The sequence below is a fragment of the Nomascus leucogenys genome, chromosome 1a, assembly GCF_006542625.1.
Source record: "Nomascus leucogenys isolate Asia chromosome 1a, Asia_NLE_v1, whole genome shotgun sequence".
In the NCBI taxonomy this organism is placed as follows: Eukaryota; Metazoa; Chordata; class Mammalia; order Primates; family Hylobatidae; genus Nomascus; species Nomascus leucogenys.
The window spans coordinates 17,837,906-17,857,768 of NC_044381.1; the positions used below are offsets into that span (position 1 = coordinate 17,837,906).

The following is a 19,863-nucleotide window of genomic DNA, read 5'->3' on the forward strand; positions in this document are numbered from 1 at the left end:
TGGTGCCAGCTCAATATGCATCTCCTTATTAATCTTATCAATAGTAACAAAGTATTTGAAGGTCAAAGAAAGATAAGATTACTACCTATTTGAAGTTTATAAAGACAGCCAGACGAAAAAGAAAAAAAAGAGAACAAAAGATAAAGTAGGTCTTGTTTCTTCAACCACGCTCCAAATTACTGATTTCAAACTGCTCCAGGGACCCAAACTGTTCAGCAATGTGGGCTACACTTCCTCTGATATCCAGCCAACGCATAAAGAAGCTGACATAAAAACTCAAAGGAAATCATGACTCTTGCAAAACATAAGACCAAGGGTGTACAAAGGATCATCATTCAAGTTGGAAACCTGCTTGATAGTCCCAGATCAGCACAAGGCTTTCCACATCTCCTTGACATTAGTCAGCTGGATGTCAGCTGTACTAAAGCAGTTTTGCCAAGGGGTGTGAAGAAAACACTTAAGTGTAAAACGTATTCCTTGATCCTCAAGGAGCTTACAACAGGGCTGGAGAGATTAGCCGTGTAACTGACACTCCAGGGCGGTCAATGAAACGTGACACACAAGTTGGCAGGCGCCTTGAAGGAGAGAGATTTCACAGTTAAGGATCATTTGGGGCTGGGGGCTTGTCAAGGAAGGCTTTAAGAGGTGGGATGTAAGTGGCAGGCAGGGCTTTAGGTGGGCGGGAAATCCAGGCGATCCTGGCCAAGGACTCAGGCACAGGACGTCGGGATGGCCTGCCCCGCGGACTGGCCTCACCCTTTCGGGCCACGGCGCGTGCGTACCCCAACGCTCGAGCTGGGCGCACTGCCCGCGGGAAGCCGGCCAGGACGAGAGAACACTGGACACCGCGGGCCAAGGCGGGAAAAGACTCGCGCATGCGCGGTTCGGCGTTCCGGGCTCGCCGGGTTGGCGAAAGGGAGGTGGAGTTTCCAACAGGGAACTTGACCCGTTAGCAGCCGCAGCCATGGCGGCGCGTTCGCCTCCCTCACCGCACCCTCCGCCCCCAGCGCGACAGTTGGGCCCCAGGTCCCCACGTGTTGGGCGGGGAGCTGAGGTACACGCAGTGCGCAGTGAGGCCTCGGGTTTTGCCGGCGCAGCGCGGGAGGTTGTCGCGGACAAAAGTGATAAAATCTGGCCGGGCGAAGAAGGGTCAGGGGGCCGGCGAGGGCCTGCGGGGGCAGCTCCGGCTCATGCTCCCCTCCTCAGCGCGCCCATGGGGTCCAGACGGCTAGAGGGCATCTCGGTAGAGGAGGCGATGGTGACCCGGACGCAGCTGCTGGAGGAAGAGCTGAGCAGCCTAAAGGAGGAGTTGGCCCTGTGTCAGGTATCGAGGACCCTCGCAGCCGGCCTTTCCCCACCACAGCGGGGCCGGGACCCGTGGGGAGGCGCGCCCTTCTCCCTCTGCCTTGGGACCTACCCAGCCCCGCCCAGCGACGCTCCCTGGCGGATGCACACCCTGTTTCGCCCGCGGCCGGGGGCTGGAGGGACGCGGCTGCGCCCCGCTCCCCGACCCCGGGCCCCTGCCCGTTTCCGAACAGCGGCCAGACAGGCTTCGCCTCCGCGCCCGGGTTTGGTTTTGGTCACTTGGATACTCGCAGTCGCATCCTCTCCCCTTCCCCCAAAGCGCAAATTCTTGGTGGTGACTGTAGCTGATACCTGCCGGGGGCCCAGGAGTGACATGCGGTCCAGTAGTTGAAATGAACAGGATAGTGTAAACACTTTTGTTAAAGTAAAATCCATCGATGAAGGAGCCTGTTTTAAAAATTTCAAACCCACACTTGGCTTTGTTTTTACCCAGTCAAACTTAAGTTGTAAACACAGACGAGTAACGTTTAGAAAGTCTCAGAGTCGGGAACTTACAATAGATGATGGTTGGTACTTGTTTATTAACCAGCTATAGTAATTTCGCGGTCCTTGAGTGAGAAATCCCATTTTCATGTGATCTTGCCAGTGAAAAACATTTGCTAAATCAATTGCATTAACATTACTTTCCTGTTTGTAGAGTTTTTGTAAGGATGGACTTGACTATACTCATGTTCAAAGAGATTGAATTTTCCTTTAGTTTTGCATCCTTACCATCATCTCTTCTTGTTTTACCAGAACCTTTAGATAGGGTTGGGAGATTGGATGTGGGAAACTCACTGAACAGTAGATCTTTAAGTCACTCTGTCTTCAAGGTGGAAACCAGTTAGGAACTGCTGAACATCAAAGTAACTTTGTGAACAGTATCATCAGTTTAATAAGACAGTTCATGAAATTCATTCTCTGTCGCCTAGGTTGGAGTGCAGTGATGCAGTCTCGGCTCACTGCAAGCTCCGCCTCCCAGGATCACGCCATTCACCTGCCTCAGCCTCCCGAGTAGCTGGGACTACAGGTGCCCGCCACCACGCCCGGCTAATTTTTTGTATTTTTAGTAGAGATGGGGTTTCACCGTGTTAGCCAGGACAGTCTCGATCTCCTGACCTCGTGATCTGTCCGCCTTGGCCTTCCAAAGTGCTGGGATTACAGAAATTCATTCTCTCATAGTTTGTTCTGTTGGATTCTTTTGCCCATTTTATAGGTCCTTGCTGAGTGAAGGATGTAAAAACGGGACCATCTTCAAATTGAATGTGCCTTTGGTTAAACAAGGTTGGGACATTTTATGTGGTGCCCTCTTTTCGTTTTACCATTTTTCTGTTCTTCGTTGGATAAGGAGCAAAGGGATAAATAAATGACAACAATGAATTGAAGCATTTGTCATCTGCAGACCTCACCCTTTGGGGAGTTTTAAGATGTGAACCCATGATAAAGGCCTTTGATACTCTGAGTCCTAATCTAAGACACTCTTTGGCATATTTTCCACACTCTTTCCTCCCACTTCTGCCTCCCCACATAGTTAGGCCTTTAGCTGGCTATAGAGCTAAGATACTTTTTTATGACCGACTTGGTTAAGGAAGTCAGTCTATTGGAAACAGCCTGATGAACCTCTTCGCACAAATACATTCTTTAAAAATGTGGCTCCAAACATGGTGTTGACTTTTGTGACCTGGGACATATATAGACCAGGAAAATGATTGACATACTCTTGGCAAATGTAAGAATACAGAGATGGTCATAATAGTCTAGAATGATGATCTCTTAGATTTTGTAATATTAATACTCTTATATAATTGTAGGCAGTATCCCGCACCATAAAAATATTAGTCAAATCAGACTCCTGCTCTTGGGGAATCTTGGGGAAAAATAGTAATTGAACTCCCAATTGTTTTGTAGAAAAGCATTTAGGTGATTAAATATTCACTTTTATATCTTTTAAAGTATATTCTCCCACTTATTTATTCAGCTGGAAATCACAGTACCCAAGAATACATAGCATTAAAACTACTGAAAATTACAACTCGAAGTAAAATTTTGTATCTCAACCTAGTAAGTACACACATATACATACATATATTTTCAGAAAGAATACATACCCTAACACTGTGGGCCGATATTTTTTCAGTTCTATTCCTTTAAAAAATGCTGTCTAGATCTAAATTAATTTCAGAACCCAGCAATGCTTGAAACATACAGTTTAGGAAAAAGAACACTGCTAATTAGTCCATGGTCATAAGTAGTAGCTTCATTTGATTTGTTTTGCTTTCACATTCAACTTATGGGAATTCAATGATGTGTGCTTGGTGAGGTTTGAGTAATTCACCATACCATTCTACGTCGTTGGAATGCCTCAGAATAAGCATGTGATAGAAAGCAATCAAATGTTTCTCTTAATATCAGCATCTCCTCCCACTCTAAGTGATTGTATTATCTAATTAAACTTTAAAAAAAATGGCCCCCTGATTAGCAAGTGAACTATAAATAATGCTTATCTGAAGAAAAAGTGATTAATTTCAATGAGGGAAGAAAAGCTGTCTGTATGGGACTTACTGAGGGTAGTAGGTTAGCTTCCAAATGTAGCTTTTTCCTAAGGAATTTTTCAAGGGTGTTCCAAAGGGTAATTTTGCATCCATGACATTTAATGCCCTATTTCACTAATTTAGAACCTAACTCCACTACACTTTTAATTTTGATTATATATTCAAGAATGTGTTCTGTTTGTGATAAAGGATGCTAGGGCATGTGTATTTGTACATTTATCACCATTTATAGAGTGAGATGAGAAAAAAGTGTTATGTTTACATAGAAAGAGTAATACATTTATAAGCATTTATAAAGCTTACTTTTTGGTATCAGGCAAAAATATTGACTACACCTATAAGCCAGTTTTAGGAAAAAAATTAGGGTATTTAAATGAAATGTGAAATTAGTTTCATCATTAAAGCTCATCAACTTTAATGATGAAACCAACTTATGAAGCAGGCGATGTTGGAATCGTATGTGATCAGAGAAGTCAGCCAGTTATATTTTATGTTAGAAATTTAGATGTGTTGAAACTTCATTTATTCACAAAGAAAAACAAATTTGAGAACTTACTGTATAATTCCACCAGTTGTTTGTAGTTGTATTCTACTTAGCGAGTCTTTTTGTGAAATTATTTTTCATGCTAATAATTTACTAAGTGGCTACTTGGTGCCATATTTTGTAAGTAAACTCTTGACATCGTTTGCCCTGAGCTCTGATGACCAAATATTTGTTTAGATTTAGGAAACAGTTTCAAGTGTTTGTTGAGTTCATTCCTCCAGTAGAGGTCAATTGAGGGCTTAATATATTGCCAACACTGAATTATTTTTTGTGGGACTAGGTACCCAGTGAAAAATGGCAATTTGGGATGTCTGTGTTTGTATAGATGGTATCTATTTCCATGTCAGTTGATGAAAGACAAAACCAATCCATCTCCAGGGAAATTTAGACCTAGTATTTAATATTTCGTCAACTGTTTCCTAGCCCAAGTTTAATAAACTTTGTGAAAATGATTAGGAATTTTTATTTTTAATTTTTAAAAATTATTATTTGATTCTGTTTGGAAGTTCTGTAGTGAGAAAAAAGAATTTTTTTTTTTTTTTTAGATGCAGTCTTGCTTTGTCGCCCAGGCTGGGGTGCAGTGGTGCAATCTGGGCTCACTGCAACCTCTGCCTCCCTGGTTCAAGCTATTCTCCTGCCTCAGCCTCCTGAGTAGCTGGGATTACAGGTGCGTGCCACCACGCCTGGCTAATTTTTGTATTTTTAGTAGAGACGGGGTTTCACTGTGTTTGTCAGGCTGGTCTCGAACTCCTGACCTTGTGATCTGCCCGCCTTGGCCCCCCAAAGTGCTGGGATTACAGGTGTGAGCCACTGCGCCTGGCCTGAGAATAAAGAATTTTATAATGACAGTAGTTTGGGAGGCTGAGATGGGCGGATCACTTGAGGCTGGGAGTTTGAGACCAGCCTGGCCAACACGGTGAAACCCAGTCTTTACTAAAATACAAAAATTAGCAGAGTGTGGCAGCATGCACCATTAATCCGAGCTACATGGGAAGCTGAGGCAGGAGAACTGCTTGAACTTGGGAGGCGAATGTTGCAGTGCGCCGAGGTTGCGCCACTGCACTCCAGCCTGGGTAACAGAGTGAGACTTTGTCTCAGAAAAAAAAAAAGGAATTTTATGGTGAGTAATCTTAGGTTTTTATTTTTTGTTTTCATTTTATCTGTGACAGTCTCCCTCTGTCACCCACACTGGAGTACAGTGGTGCAATCATGGGTCATTGCAGCGTTGACCTACTGGGCTCAAAGGATCCACCCACCTCAGCCTCCAGAGTAGCTAGGACTACAGGTGTGTGCCACCACGCTAGGCTAATTTTTGTATTTTTTGTAGAGATAGGGTCTCTGTCTCCCTGTGTTTCCCAGGTTGGTCTCAAACTTCTGGACTTAAGCCATTTGTCCATCTCAGCCTTATAGGGGTGAGCTACCGCACCTGGCCAAGGTTATTATTTTTGTTATTTAAAAAGAACATCTTTAAGTGTCTGAAGGAAGGGAAATATAAAGAGAATATGAGTGATTGATAATAGTTTCCTTGTATTAATGTCTGGAACAGTTTGGAAACTAGTTCTGTGTTTTTTTGGGGGGGGGACTTTATTTTTTGTATATGAAAGTTTTTTTAGTAATTCTAGGTGTAATCCAAATTGAACATAGTATAGCATTTAAATAACTGAAAAACTCACAAAACTCATACATAACATAGTTCCACAATCCACTTGTAACATTTTATTGTTCATAAAGGAATTTACTGTTTTTCATATCACCAGACTTACTGTACAGCATGGTGTTATGGTTAATAACAATAGATTGTGTACTTGAAAATTACTAAGAGAATAGATTTTAAGTGCTCTCTTCACAAAAAAATGGTGGGTGTATGAGGTAATGGTTGTGTTTTTTTCTTTGTTTTTTTGAGATAGGGTCTTGGTCTATCGCCCAGGTTGTATGGTGGCATGATCATGGCTCATTGTAGCCTTGACCTCCTGGGCTCAGCAATCGTCCCACCCTCAGTCTCCTGAGAACTACAGGCGTATTCCACTATGGCTAGCTAATTTTTAAGTTTTTTGTGGCGATGGGGGTCTCACTGTGTTGCCCAGGCCAATCTCAAACTCCTGGACTCAGATGATCCCCTCCCATCTTGGCCTCCCAAAGTGCTGGGATTGCAGATGTGACCCACTGTGCTTGCCCTAATGGTTATGTTAATTAGCTTGATGTAACCATTCTAAAATGTATACATAAAACATTATGTTGTATGCAATAAATATATGCAATTTTTATCTGTCGATTAAAAAATATTAAAAAACAAAAATTCCAGAAGAAGAAATGGGTAAATATGTTTCTAATCTTGAAATAGAGAAGGCTTTTCTAACTGGTACATAAAATCCATAAGCCATAATTGAAAAGATGGATACATTTGAGTATGTAAAATTAATAACTTGCTTTTTCAAAAAAATCATCCTAAATAAGCAACAACAGACTGGGAAGAATATTTCTAACAATGGGTAGGCACGTCTAATTTTAAGATTTCCTTCAAGTTTCCAACAGCACTTATATTTCATTGACAGAACTTAGTCATATAACCCATAAGGCAAGAGAGGTTGGTCTGTTACTTGGGCAGAATTGTTTCTGTAACTAAAAAGAGAGAATGGATGATGGAGACAGAAATTGAGATATCTGCCACACAAGTAAAACCAAATCACTAAACATACAGGATTATTAAATGAAGTGTGCTGTGAAAAAAAATTGTAACTGGAAAAGGGGTTACTAGAGAGTTGGGGGTTTTGGTGGCTATGATAGTAGTCAGGGAAGAATTCACTTGAGCTATTATTTAAGCAAAGACTTGAAGTGAGGGAATACTCTATGTGAAAATGTGATGGATGATGCAGTATGTGCATTGGTCCTGGTTCAAGTAGAGCAAGTAGAATAAGAAAGTCTGTGTGAACAAGGAGGAAAGTGACAGATGAGGTTGGGGATGTGTATATGGGCCAGGCCATATGGAGTCTTGTAGCCTTGACACAGAGTTTGGATTAGTTTCCTAATTTGATGGAAACTCACTGGAGAGTTTTGAGTTGTAAGGCTATGAGACCATGATAGATAGCTGGGCAAGAGACGGAATTGACTTGGACTAGGGTGATAGTGGTAGAAGTGGTGAGAGTGGTCAGAATTTGCCTATGATGTAGATGAGGACAGTAGGGTTTATTGATGATTTGGATATGAAGTGTGAGGAGAAAAGAATAACCAAGATTGGCCTGGCATGGTGGCTCATGCCTGTAATCCCAGCGCTTTGGGAGGCCGAAGCAGGTAGATCATGAGGTCAGGAGTTCGAGACCAGCCTGGCCAATATGGTGAAACGCTGTCTCTACTAAAAATACAAAAATTAGCTGGGCGTAGTGCGTGCCTGTAGTCCCAGCGACTCAGGAGGCTGAGGCAGAAGAATCACTTGAACCTGGGAGGCAGAGGTTGCAGTGAGCCGAGATTGCGCCACTGCACTCCAGCCTGGGCGATAGGGCAAGACTCTGTCTCAAAAAAAAAAAAAAAAAAAAAAAAAAAAGAATAAACAAGATTGACTCCTGAGTTTTAGATCAACCTAACCCTAACACCTGGCCCACGGGTGGGCCGCATGCAGCCCAGGATGGCTTTGAATGTGGCCTAACACAAATTCTTAAACTTTCTTAAAACATTATGAGGTTTATTTTGCAATTTTTTTTTTTAGCTCATTAACTATTGTTAGTGTTAGTGTATTTTATATGTGGCTCAAGATAATTCTTCTTCTTCCACTGTGGCCCAGGGAAGCCAAAAGATTGGACACCACTGTTTTAGATCTTTGAATAAATGAATAGATGGCAGTATCAGTTTCTTGGGGGGAGAAGGGCAGATTTGTGAGAGGGTAAGGAACCAATAATTTTATTTTGGACAAGTTAAATTTAAGATATCTATTAGGTTTTCAAGTGGAATTATTGAATATGCAGTTGGAGCTACAAGTCTGGACCTAAGAGTAGAGGAAATGGCTCTAGATAGAAATGTGCGAGTCTCAGTGTAGAGTTGGTATTTAAAATCATGGGCTTGATGTGAGGTCACCTAGGGCAGTGGTTCTCAACCCAGAGTGCACAGATTCACTCGAGGCACTTTTAAAACATACTGATGCTTGGCTCTAACCTAAGGCCAATTAATCAGAATCTCTAATTCATCCCTGTTTTTTAAAAGCTCCCAAAAGAGATTCCTGTCAGCCAAGGTTAATAACAACTAACCTAGGTAATAAGGACTGAAACTACCCATTGTCCTTTGGATTTGGCAATATAGAGGACCTTGAATAATGATTTTAGCATAACGGTGGTTAGGAAAATCTTACTAGGAAGCATTATAGAGTGAATGGGAGGCAGGAAATAGACATAGTAATTACAGGCAACTGTTTCAAGGAGTTTTGATAAAAGGGGAGCTGAAAATGGGGCAGCAGGGAGGGAAGTTTCCTTTTAGAGCAAATTTAACTAGATATTTAGCGTTTCAACAGTTACATCCCAAAATATAGGTGATAGAAATAGTAAAAGTGAATGTGGATTATCTGTGTAATAACTTTTTAAAATAAAGCTTTACCCCATTCCTTTAAAGAGAATCAGTTGATGTAGCTATACAACTAGGGATCAAGTAATTGTTTTTTCATTTTAAAATTTAATGTAGTATCTTATTTCACTATCACTACAAAGCAATGCATCTAAATTCTCTTTTATTTCTTTAAGGCTGATAAAGAATTTGTATGGTCTTTGTGGAAACGTCTCCAGGTTACAAACCCAGATCTCACACAAGTGGTCAGTTTGGTTGTGGAAAGGTGAGCTCTCAAATTATTTTTTCATGAGTATTTGGTGTGTTGAGTTTGTTTCTCTTCATTATTAAACTTAGTACTTATCATTAATCTCCTAAAGAGATTCATTTAATTTCTAAATAAATGTGGAGCTGAAAATTACAATTGTTGGATTTATTATGAAGGGTGCCAGTTCGCTAAGTACAGGTAGGCCCTGTTCCTGTTCATATTCTGACATATTTGGAGAGTGTGTAGCTAAGAGATAAAACTATGTCTTAAATATTGTGTGTGTGTGTCTTGAGCTGTTACAGTTCAACCTTAAAAATTGGCGAAGTCCCTGTTGTTTGACATTTTACTCCATAGACTGCCTCTATAGGGAACTTACTAGACGTGACTCAGTTTTCCCCTAAGAGAATTGCAGTGTGTAATTGAAAGCCTGGGATGACCTTGCCAGTGTAGAGTAAGTGTTCTGGAATGGGTTAAAGGATTTTACTTAGTGCTCCATATTATCCTGTAGGAACTGCCCAGTCATTTAACTGTAGATTGTTGGGCCTCTCCTTGGTTATTAGAAACAGTGGAATGATGCTGGGTTCTCCCTATCAAACATTTGGTATACAGTATTCCTGTGACACTTAGCACAGTAATTAAAACATTTGCTTTCGTAATAAATGGATTTCATTATACTTCTTAAATGAGAAGCTAAGCATATAGATACCTTTTCCTTTTTTAAAAATTGGAATGATGATCCTAAAATCTGAATATCATTTTTTATTACTTGAATTATATTCACCCTTGTAGTCTCTAGTCCTGGGATCATTCCAGTGTTGTCTGAGATTTGACTTGTTAAAAATCTGTGATACATGCCTGAGTATGTCTAATTTTACCATCTTTGGTTATTATGAACACTTAAAATAGTATAATCAGTTTCTTCTCATGTTGCATGTATGTCTAATTCATCAATCATTTTTTTTCCTTCTGATGATCAGAATTAAGTCTTTTGTTGAAGTACCCTTGTTACTTCCTCAATCATTTTTGAGATGAATGTGATCACTCTCAGACTCCCTCTGTTTTTTTAGTAGAATAAGCATTCTAGAGAAGGCTTGGGACTTCAATTGTCATTTCCATGATTCTTTATTCTCCTCTCCTTTTATTTGTTATTTTTTAAAACTTTCTAAACCTATCCATAATTTTTACTTTTCTCTTGGTTAAACAGAAGCAGATATTAAATTATTGTTAGGTCATTTTCCTCATTCTTTACAATGTCCATTTTTCATATTTATAATATACAAAGTATATATTCATTTAACATACAATTTATAAATAAACATATATATGTATATTAGAGGTAGGTGTTCAAAAGTCTTTTGCTGATAAGGTGTAATGAGAAATTTTGGAGATTACTGCTTTATAGCTATGACTCTCAAAATTTAGTGTGCACAAGTTATACTTGGAGAATTTATTAAAATGAAGATCTCTGGACCTTTCACCTGATCTACTGAATCTCTAGGGATGGGATCTAGGTTTAAAATAAAGTTTAAAATAACATTTCCAGGTAATTCTGATGTCTGTAGATTACACTGTGAGATACTTTGGATTTTGAGTTTGTTTTTAAAATTGGAAACGATAAGTGGCATTTATAATTTTATGACTATGTAAATATTTCCTAGAGAACCATGTAGTATGTTCACATCCATTGAGAAGTGAAAATGATATGCTGAATATTCAACCTATGTCTGTTAAAAAGAATATTCTAAATATCAAGGTCAAATCGATGATCTTTCTGTGTAGTCCATTAGTTATCCAAATTATGATCCATTTAGGTCTGTTTAATTTTTAAACCGTGGACTTCCTGGACAGCATTTCCCCCCTGGAATTTCTCATTGCCTTTCTCTTTACTTTTTCTTATAAAGAATGTCTATGTTCTTTGTCAGACATTTGTATAACAGGCTGAGAACATTTTTCGTTGTCCTCTTTGGCTTATGGTGTGGATTTGGACAAATTACTTTCTAAACTTACTCACGTTTGTCATCATAGGTTTTCTTTTCGTTGTACAGCTGAACTTAGTACATGGTTTCTGCCAGATTGTTCTTTTCTTTTTTGTCGGATTATTTTCAAGTATTTTTTTTCTCAGAAAGGATGGACAGGTGGTACATTTTCTGACTCCTTAAATGACTGAAAATGTCTTTCTTTTGCTCTTATGCTTAGTTGGCACTTCAGCTAAACATAATGTTTTATGTCCATGTATTTTTGCCTTGGATTTTTGAAAGCATAGTTCTGTTATCTAAATTGAGCATACAGTAACGCTACCAAGGAGCCCATCAATGTAATTCTTGTTTCTTCCTAGATACTTGCTTGAAGCTTATAGGATTTTCTCTTTAGGTGCGCTATTGTAAAATCTCAGTATCATCTGTTTATTTGGGTCCTTTGAAAATTTATCCTTCTTAGCCTTTGGTGGGCCTTTCCATTTCAAGACTAAGATTTTCTTTTGATTGATAAAATGTTCTCATATTTTTTCTTCATTGTATTCTTTGTTTTAGCACTCTGTTAGAGGTTGGATCTTATGGATTTGACCTTCTTTACTCTTTTCTCTCTTATCTCATGTTTTCCATCTTTTTATCTTTTGTTGTATCTCCTCAGTGGCCTTCGTACTTTTTGTTCCATCAATAAGTGGAATTCTTCTGTTGCTCTATGCTATGATCTGAATGTTGGTGTCCCCCCAAAATTCATATGTTGAACCCTGATACCCAATGTGATAATATTGATGAGGCCTTTTGGAAGTGATTACATCATGAGGGCTCGGCCCTCATAAATGGGATTAGTGCCCTTATAAAGGGGTTTAAGGAGCCTTCCTTCTCTTCTGCCATGTAGGGATACAGAAGGTGTCATTTACATGGAACAGACCCTCACCAGACACTGAATCTGCTGGTGCCTTGATCTTGGACTTTTCGGCCTCCAGAGCTGTGAGCAATACATTTCTGTTGTTTATAAATTACCCAATCTAAGGTATTTTGTTATAGCAGCCCGAATGGATGAAGATTCTCTTTGATTATTTGAATTTTAAAATTTTAGAAATCAAATTTTTACTTCTAAAAATTACTTATTTTTTAATTTTTTCATTTTTCAAAGTAGCTTTCTTTAATAGAATAATTTTTTAATCTTTCTGATTATAATTTTTGAGTTCTTTTCTGTTTCTTGCATTATCTTTGTTTTCTCTTGGGTAACTTCTGTTTGTTCTTCCTAGTCTTTCTCTTCTTTAAATTAAAAAAAATTTCCTTGTCTTTCTCTTTGATGCTGTTGATTTTCTTCAAGTGTATAATGAAGCTTCACTGCCTTGCTTTATATAGGTATGTTGCTCATATGGGTTTGCTTTGTGTTTTTTGTGTATCTGTTTACCAGAAGGTTTCTTCTTTGAATGTAACGATTGCCTATGGGCTTTTTGTAAGGCTTGGGGAAGGGACTATCCACAGGCTTTCCTGAAAGGTGTGTAGTAGATAGACTTCATTGTAGTGAATGAGAGTTCGGTCCTTTAAATCAGGCCGTTTTCTAATTCTGTTGCTTGCCCAACACTGTGAGTAGGGATCTTTGCTGGACAAATGGTTTTGAATGCAGTTTTTGGCCATTTGATGTAGGCAAATGCTGCAGGTAGCTGTTCTGAACATAGATGATTGGGAGGCTCAGCTTTTTTTGGTGAATGGTTTCTTAATTAATTGTTTTGATTCCTGTGGGCTTCTGCTCTCTGTACTTACTAATTAGGTACTTATAGCCTTTCTGGGGCCTCTTCTATGAAAAGCAGCATCCTCTTCTGTAGACTTCTATTTAGGTTCTGGATTATAATTTTTCTCCCTCGATTTATTTGTCTCTATGAGTCTATGCTTCTGTTTTTAAGATATTTGTCAAATTTATAGTTCATTTATGGCTGTTTCTCTTGTTTCCCATGTTGATAAGGATTTATTTAATGTGGTGTGAGTTGGGATTGTCAGTGTCATGTTGTTAGCTCATCCTTTCAGAAAGAAGTATAATATCATTTTTAGGGTTATTGTATATTCTATTATTTAGATATAGCATATTTGTATTTAACCACTGTAATTTTGTTGTACATTAAGGCTATTTTTAAAAATAGTATAATAATGCCGTGATGAATGGCTTTTTGGATAAAGTTTGCCCTGTATATTGGTTTCAACCGGTTGTGCTACCAACCTAGTGAATAGAGGCTGAGATTGCTAAACATCTTGAAATGGAAAGAATAATCCTGCCCAATTAAAGAATTATACTACTCTACTTCATATGCCAGTAGTACCCATTTGGACTGTCTGTGTAGTTGTGTTTTGTGTATATGCTTTACTTTTTATTATGGAAAAATTTTAATTAGATGCAAAGACAGAGAGAATACATTATCGAACACTCATGTGTACCCATCACTCACCTTGAACAGTTATCAACACACGGACGATCTTGTTTCATCTATAAACCTCTATTCTCTCCTTCTACCACTAATGGATTTTGAAGCAAATCCTAGATATCATGCTATTTTTCCTACAATTACTTTAGTGTTTACAGACAATTCTAGTTATTAACAGTAATGTTCTGTAAAGTCACTACAAATACTTAATTAGCTAACACTGAACTATTTCTCCTAGAGGAAGTAAGGCGTTAGGTTCCTGTGAGCCTCTGGTCACGACAGTTTTGTCAACTGATCAACACATGGCCTCATTTTATGTATGTTTCTGTTTAAAGATACTTCATTTATTGTTGATTCATTGACGTTGAACTCTTGGCCAACAGCACTGTAACTCATGCCTGAACAAAGCTTATCTAACACATTATTTTCTCCCTATGGCATGTCACAACCTTCTTATACTTAGGAACACTAGCCAGCACTTCAGCACTGTGCTTGATGGTCATTTGAAGGACTGAAGTCATCAAAAACAAGCACCAAAATGTGACAAATGTGGTACTAAATAAACCGTGAAAAGGAAACTTGTGTTTATAGTATAAGAGCTGAAGCAGAATGTCACCTTATTTGACATCAGTTGGAAACATGTGCGTTGTGTGACTCAAATTTTTTGCCACTTTGTGTGTACCTGCAAATGACTACAATAGTGCCACAATTTATTTTTATTTTTATTATTATACTTCAAGTTCTGGGTTACATGGGCAGAACGTGCGGTTTGTTATGTAGGTATACATGTGCCCTGGTGGTTTGCTGCACCGATCAACCTGTCGCGTACATTAGGTATTTCTCCTAATGTTATCCTTCCCATAGCCCCCACCTCCGACAGGACCCAGTGTGTGGTGTTCCCCTCCCTGTGTCCATGTGTTCTCATTGTTCAGCTCCCACTTATGAGTGAGAACATGCAGTGTTTGGTTTTCTGATCTTGTGATAGTTTGCTGAGAATGATGGTTTCCAGCTTCATCCATGTCCCTGCAAAGGACATAAACTCATCCTTTTTTATGGCTGCATAGTATTCCATGGTGTATATGTGCCACATTTTCTTTATCCAGTCTGTCATTGATGGACATTTGGGTTGGTTCCAAGTCTTTGCTATTGTGAATACTGCCACAGTGAACATATGTGTGCATGAGTCTTTATTGTAGCATGATTTATAATCCTTTGGGTATATGCCCAGTAATGGGATTGCTGGGCCAAATGGTATTTCTAGTTCTAGATCCTTGAGGAATCGCCACACTATCTTCCACAATGGTTGAACTAATTTGCACCCCCACCAACCGTGTAAAAGTGTTTCTATTTCTCCAGATTCTCTCCAGCACCTGTTATTTCCTGACTTTTTAAAATTTTCTTTCTTTTTTTTTTTTTTTTTTTTTGGAGACCGAGTCTCGCTCTGTTGCCCAGGCTGGAGTGCAGTGGCGTAATCTTGGCTCACTGCAAGCTCTGCCTCCCGGGTTCATGCCATTCTCCTGCCTCAGCCCCTTGAGTAGCTGGGACTACAGGTGCCCGCCACCATGCCTGGCTAATTTTTTGTATTTTTAGTAGAGACGGGGTATCACCATGTTAGCCAGGATGGTCTCGATCTCCTGACCTTGTGATCTGCCCTCCTTGGCCTCCCAAAGCGCTGGGATTACAGGCATGAGCCACTGCGCACGGCCCTGTTTCCTGACTTTTTAATGATCACAATTCTAACTGGCATGAGATGGTATCTCATTGTGGTTTTGATTTGCATTTCTCTAATGACCAATGATGATGAGCATTTTTTCATATGTCTGTTGGCCACATAAATGTTTTCTTGTGAGAAGTGTCTGTTCATATCCTTTGCCAATTTCTTGATGGAATTGTTTTTTTTCTTGTAAATTTAAGTTCTTTGTAGATTCTGGATATTAGCCCTTTGTCAGATGGATAGATTGCAAAAATTTTCTCCCATTCTGTAGGTTGCCTGTTCACTCTGATGATAGTTTCTTTTGCTGTGCAGAAGCTCTTTAGTTTAATTAGATCCCATTTGTCTATTTTGGCTTTCGTGGCCATTGCTTTTGGTGTTTTGGACATGAAGTCTTTGCCCATGCCTATGTCCTGAATGGTATTGCCCAGGTTTTCTTCTAAGATTTTTATGGTCCTAGATCTTATGTGTAAGTCTTTGATATATCTTGAGTTTACTTTTGTAAAAGGTGTAAGGAAGGGGTCCAGTTTCAGTTGTCTGCATATGGCTAGCCAGTTTTCCCAACACCATTTATTAAATAGGGAATCTTTTCCGCATTGCTTGTGTGTGTCAGGTTTGTCAAAGATCAGATGGTTGTAGCTGTGTGGTGTTATTTATGAGGCCTCCATTCTGTTCCATTGGTCTAGATATCTGTTTTTCTACCAGTGCCATGCTGTTTTGGTTACTGTAGCCTTGTAGTATAGTTTGAAATCAGGTAGCATGATGCCTCCAGCTTTATTCTTCTTGCCCAGGATTGTCTTGGCTATGTGGGCTCTTTTTTGGTTCCATATGAACTTTAAAGTAGTTTTTTCCAATTCTGTGAAGAAAGTCAGTGGTAGCTTGATGGGGACAGCATTGAATCTATAAATTACTTTGGGCAGTATGGCCATATTCACAATATTGATTCTTCCTATCCATGAGCATGGAATTTTTTTCCATTTGTTTGTGTCCTCTCTTACTTCCTTGAGCAGTGGTTTGTAGTTCTCCTTGAATAGGTCCTTCACATCCTGTTGTATTCCTAGGTATTTTATTCTCTTAGTAGCAGTTGTGAATGGGAGTTCACTCATGGTTTGGCTGTTTGTCTGTTATTGGCGTATAGGAATGCTTGTGATTTTTGCACATTGATTTTGTATCCTGAGACTTTACTGAAGTTGCTTATCAGCTTAAGGAGGATTTGGGCTGAGACCATGGGGTTTTCTTTTTCTTTTTTTTTTTTTTGAGACGGAGTCTGGCTCTGTCACCCAGGCTGGAGTGCAGTGGCGCGATCTCGGCTCACTGCAAGCTCCACCTCCTGGGTTCACGCCATTCTCCTGCCTCAGCCTCTCCGAGTAGCTGGGACTACAGGCGCCTGCCACCATGCCCGGCTAATTTTTTGTATTTTTTTAGTAGAGATGTGGTTTCACTGTGGTCTCGATCTACTGACCTCCTGATCCCCCCACCTCGGCCTCCCAAAGTGCTGGGATTACAAGTGTGAGCCACCGCGCCCAGCTGGGATTTTCTAAATGTACAATCATGTCATCTGCAAACAGAGACAAATTGACTTCCTCTCTTCCTATTTGGATACCCTTTATTGCTTTCTCTTGCCTGATTGCCCTGGCTAGAACTTCCAATATTATGTTGAATAGGAGTGGTGAGAGAGGGCATCCTTGTCTTATGCTGGTTTTCAAAGGGAATGCTTTGAGTTTTTGCCCTATCAGTATGGTATTGGCTATGGATTTCTCATAAGTAGCTCTTTTTATTTTGAAATATGTTCCATTGATACCTAGTTTATTGAGAGTTTTTAGCATGAGTGGGTGTTGAATTTTATCGAAGGCTTTTTCTGCATCTATTGAGATAATCATGTAGTTTTTGTCATTGGTTCTGTTTACGTGATGGTTTTGTTTATGTGATTACATTTATTGATTTGCATATGTTGAACCAGCCTTGCATCCCAGGGATGAAGCCAACTTGATCATGGTGGATAAGCTTTTTGATGTGCTGCTGGATTTGCTTTGCCAGTATTTTATTGAGGATTTTCGCATCGATGTTCATCAGGGATATTGGCCTGAAATTTTCTTTTTTTTGTTGTGTCTCTGCCAGGTTTTGGTATCAGGATGATGCTGGCCTCATAAAATGAGTTAGGGAGGAGTCCCTCTTTTTCTGTTGTTTGGAATAGTTTCAGAAGGAACGGTAGCAGCTCCTGTTTGTACCTCTGGTAGAATTCGGCTGTGAATCCATCTAGTCCTTGACTTTTTTTGGTTGGTAGGCTATTAATTACTGTCTCAATTTCAGAACTTGTTATTGGTCTATTCCAGTATTCGACTTCTTCCTGGCTTGGAATTGGGAGGGTGTATATGTCCAGGAATTTATCCACTTCTTCTAGATTTTCTAGTTTATTTGCGTAGAGGTGTTTATAGTATTCTCTGATGGTAGTTTTGTATTTCTGTGGGATCAGTGGTGATATCCCCTGTATCATTTTTTATGGCATCTATTTGATTCTTCTCGCTTTTCTCCTTTATTAGTCTGGCTAGCAGTCTATCTGTTTTGTTGATGTTTTCACAAAACCAGCTCCTGCATTCATTGAGTTTTTGAAGGGTTTTTTGTGTCTCTATTTCCTTCAGTTCTGCTCTGATGTTAGGTATTTCATGTCTTCTGCTAGCTTTTGAATTTGTTTGCTGTTGCTTCTCTAGTCCTTTTAATTGTGATGTTAGTGTGTCAATTTTAGATCTTTCCTGCTTTCTCTTGTGGGCATTTAGTACTATAAATTTCCCCTAAACACTGGTTTAGCTGTGTCCCAGAGATTTGGGTACGTTGTCTCTTTGTTCTCATTGGTTTGAAAGAACATCTTTATTTCTGCCTTCATTTCGTTATTTACCCAGTAGTCACTCAGGAGCAGGTTGTTCTGTTTCCATGTATTTGTGCAGTTTTGAGTGAGTTTCTTAATCCTGAGTTCTAATTTGGTTGTACTGTGGTCTGAGAGACTGTTTATTTTGATTTCTGTTCTTTCGCATTTGCTGAGTAGCGTTTTACTTCCAATTATGTGGTCAATTTTAGAATAAATGTGATGTGGTGCTGAGAAGAATGTATATTCTGTTGATTTGAGGTGGAGAGTTCTGTAGATGTCTATTAGGTCCCCCGGTCCAGAGCTGAGTTCAAGTCCTGAATATCCTTATTAATTTTCTGTTTCATTGATCTGTCTGATATTGACAGGGGGTGTCAGACTCACCCATTATTATTGTGTGGAAGTCTAAGTCTCTTTGTAGGTGTCTAAGAACTTGTTTTATGAATCTGGGTGTTCCTGTATTGGGTGCATATATATTTAGGATAGTTCACTCTTGCTGTATTGATCCCTTTACCATCATGTAATGCCCTTCTTTGTCTCTTTTGATCTTTGTTGGTTTGAGATCTGTTTTATCAGAGATGAGGATTGCAACTCCTGCTTTTTTTTTGCTTTCCATTTGCTTGGTAAATATTCTTCCGTCCCTGTATTTTGAGCCTATGTGTGTCTTTGCACGTGAGATGGTTCTCCTGAATACAGCACACTGATGGGTCTTGACTCTTTATCCAGTTTGGCAATGTGTCTTTTAATTGGGGCATTTAGCCCGTTTACGTTTAAGGTTAATATTTTTATACGTGAATTTGATCCTGTCATGATGCTAGCTGGTTGTTTTGCCCATTAGTTAATGCAGTTTCTTCATAGTGTCGATGTTCTTTACAATTTGGTATGTTTTTGCAGTGGCTGATAACGGTTGTTCCTTTCCATGTGTAGTGCTTCTTTCAGGAGCTCTTGTAAGGCAGGTCTGGTGGTGACAAAATCCCTCAGCATTTGCTTGTCTGTAAAGGACTTTATTTCTCCTTCGCTTATGAAGCTTAGTTTGGATGGATATGAAATTCTGGTTTGAAAATTGTTTTCTTTAAGAACATTGAATATTGGCTTTAACTCTCTTCTGGCTTGTAGGGTTTCTCCAGAGGGAGATCTGCTGTTAGTCTGATGGGCTTCCCTTTGTGGGTAACCCAATCTTTCTCTCTTACTGCCCTTAACATTTTTTCTTTCATTTCAACCTTGGTGAATCTGATGATTATGTGTCTTAGGGTTGCTCTTCTTGAGGACTATGTTTGTGGTGTTCTCTGTATTTCCCAAATTTGAATGTTGTCCTGTCTTGCTAGGTTGGAGAAGTTCTCCTGGATAATATCCTGAAGAGTGTTTTCCAACTTGGTTCCATTCTGTACGTCACTTTCAGGTACACCAATCAAATGTAGATTTGGTCTTTTCACATAGTCCATATTTCTTGGAGGCTTTGTTTTTCCTTTTTATTCTTTTTTCTCTAATCTTGTCTTCTCTGTTTATTTCGTTAAGTGGATCTTCAGTCAATGATATATTTTCTTCCGCTTGATCGATTCAGCTATTGATACTTGTGTAGTCTTCACAAAGTTCTCGTGCTGTGTTTTTCAGCTCTGTCAGGTCATTTATGTTCTTCTCTACGTTGGTTATTCTAGTTATCCATTTGACTG

At 39.5% G+C, this 19,863-nt stretch overlaps 1 protein-coding gene across 5 annotated transcripts in view; it reads left to right on the top strand.

Annotated features, from left to right (window-relative positions):
- Window positions 1-895: 895 nt before the first annotated feature.
- CNTLN (centlein) overlaps window positions 896-19,863 on the top strand; it is a 369,700-nt gene continuing 350,732 nt past the window's right edge. For 4 of the 5 annotated variants that reach the window (XM_030817536.1, XM_030817587.1, XM_030817638.1 and 1 more), the window contains exons 1-2: window positions 896-1,324; window positions 9,162-9,250. In XM_030817536.1, coding sequence (XP_030673396.1) covers window positions 965-1,324; window positions 9,162-9,250 — 449 coding nt within the window. In that variant the 5' untranslated portion in view covers window positions 896-964. Of the gene's footprint in view, window positions 1,325-9,160; window positions 9,251-19,863 lie in introns of all 5 variants that reach the window. The other variant, XM_030817771.1, reaches the window with a different exon arrangement.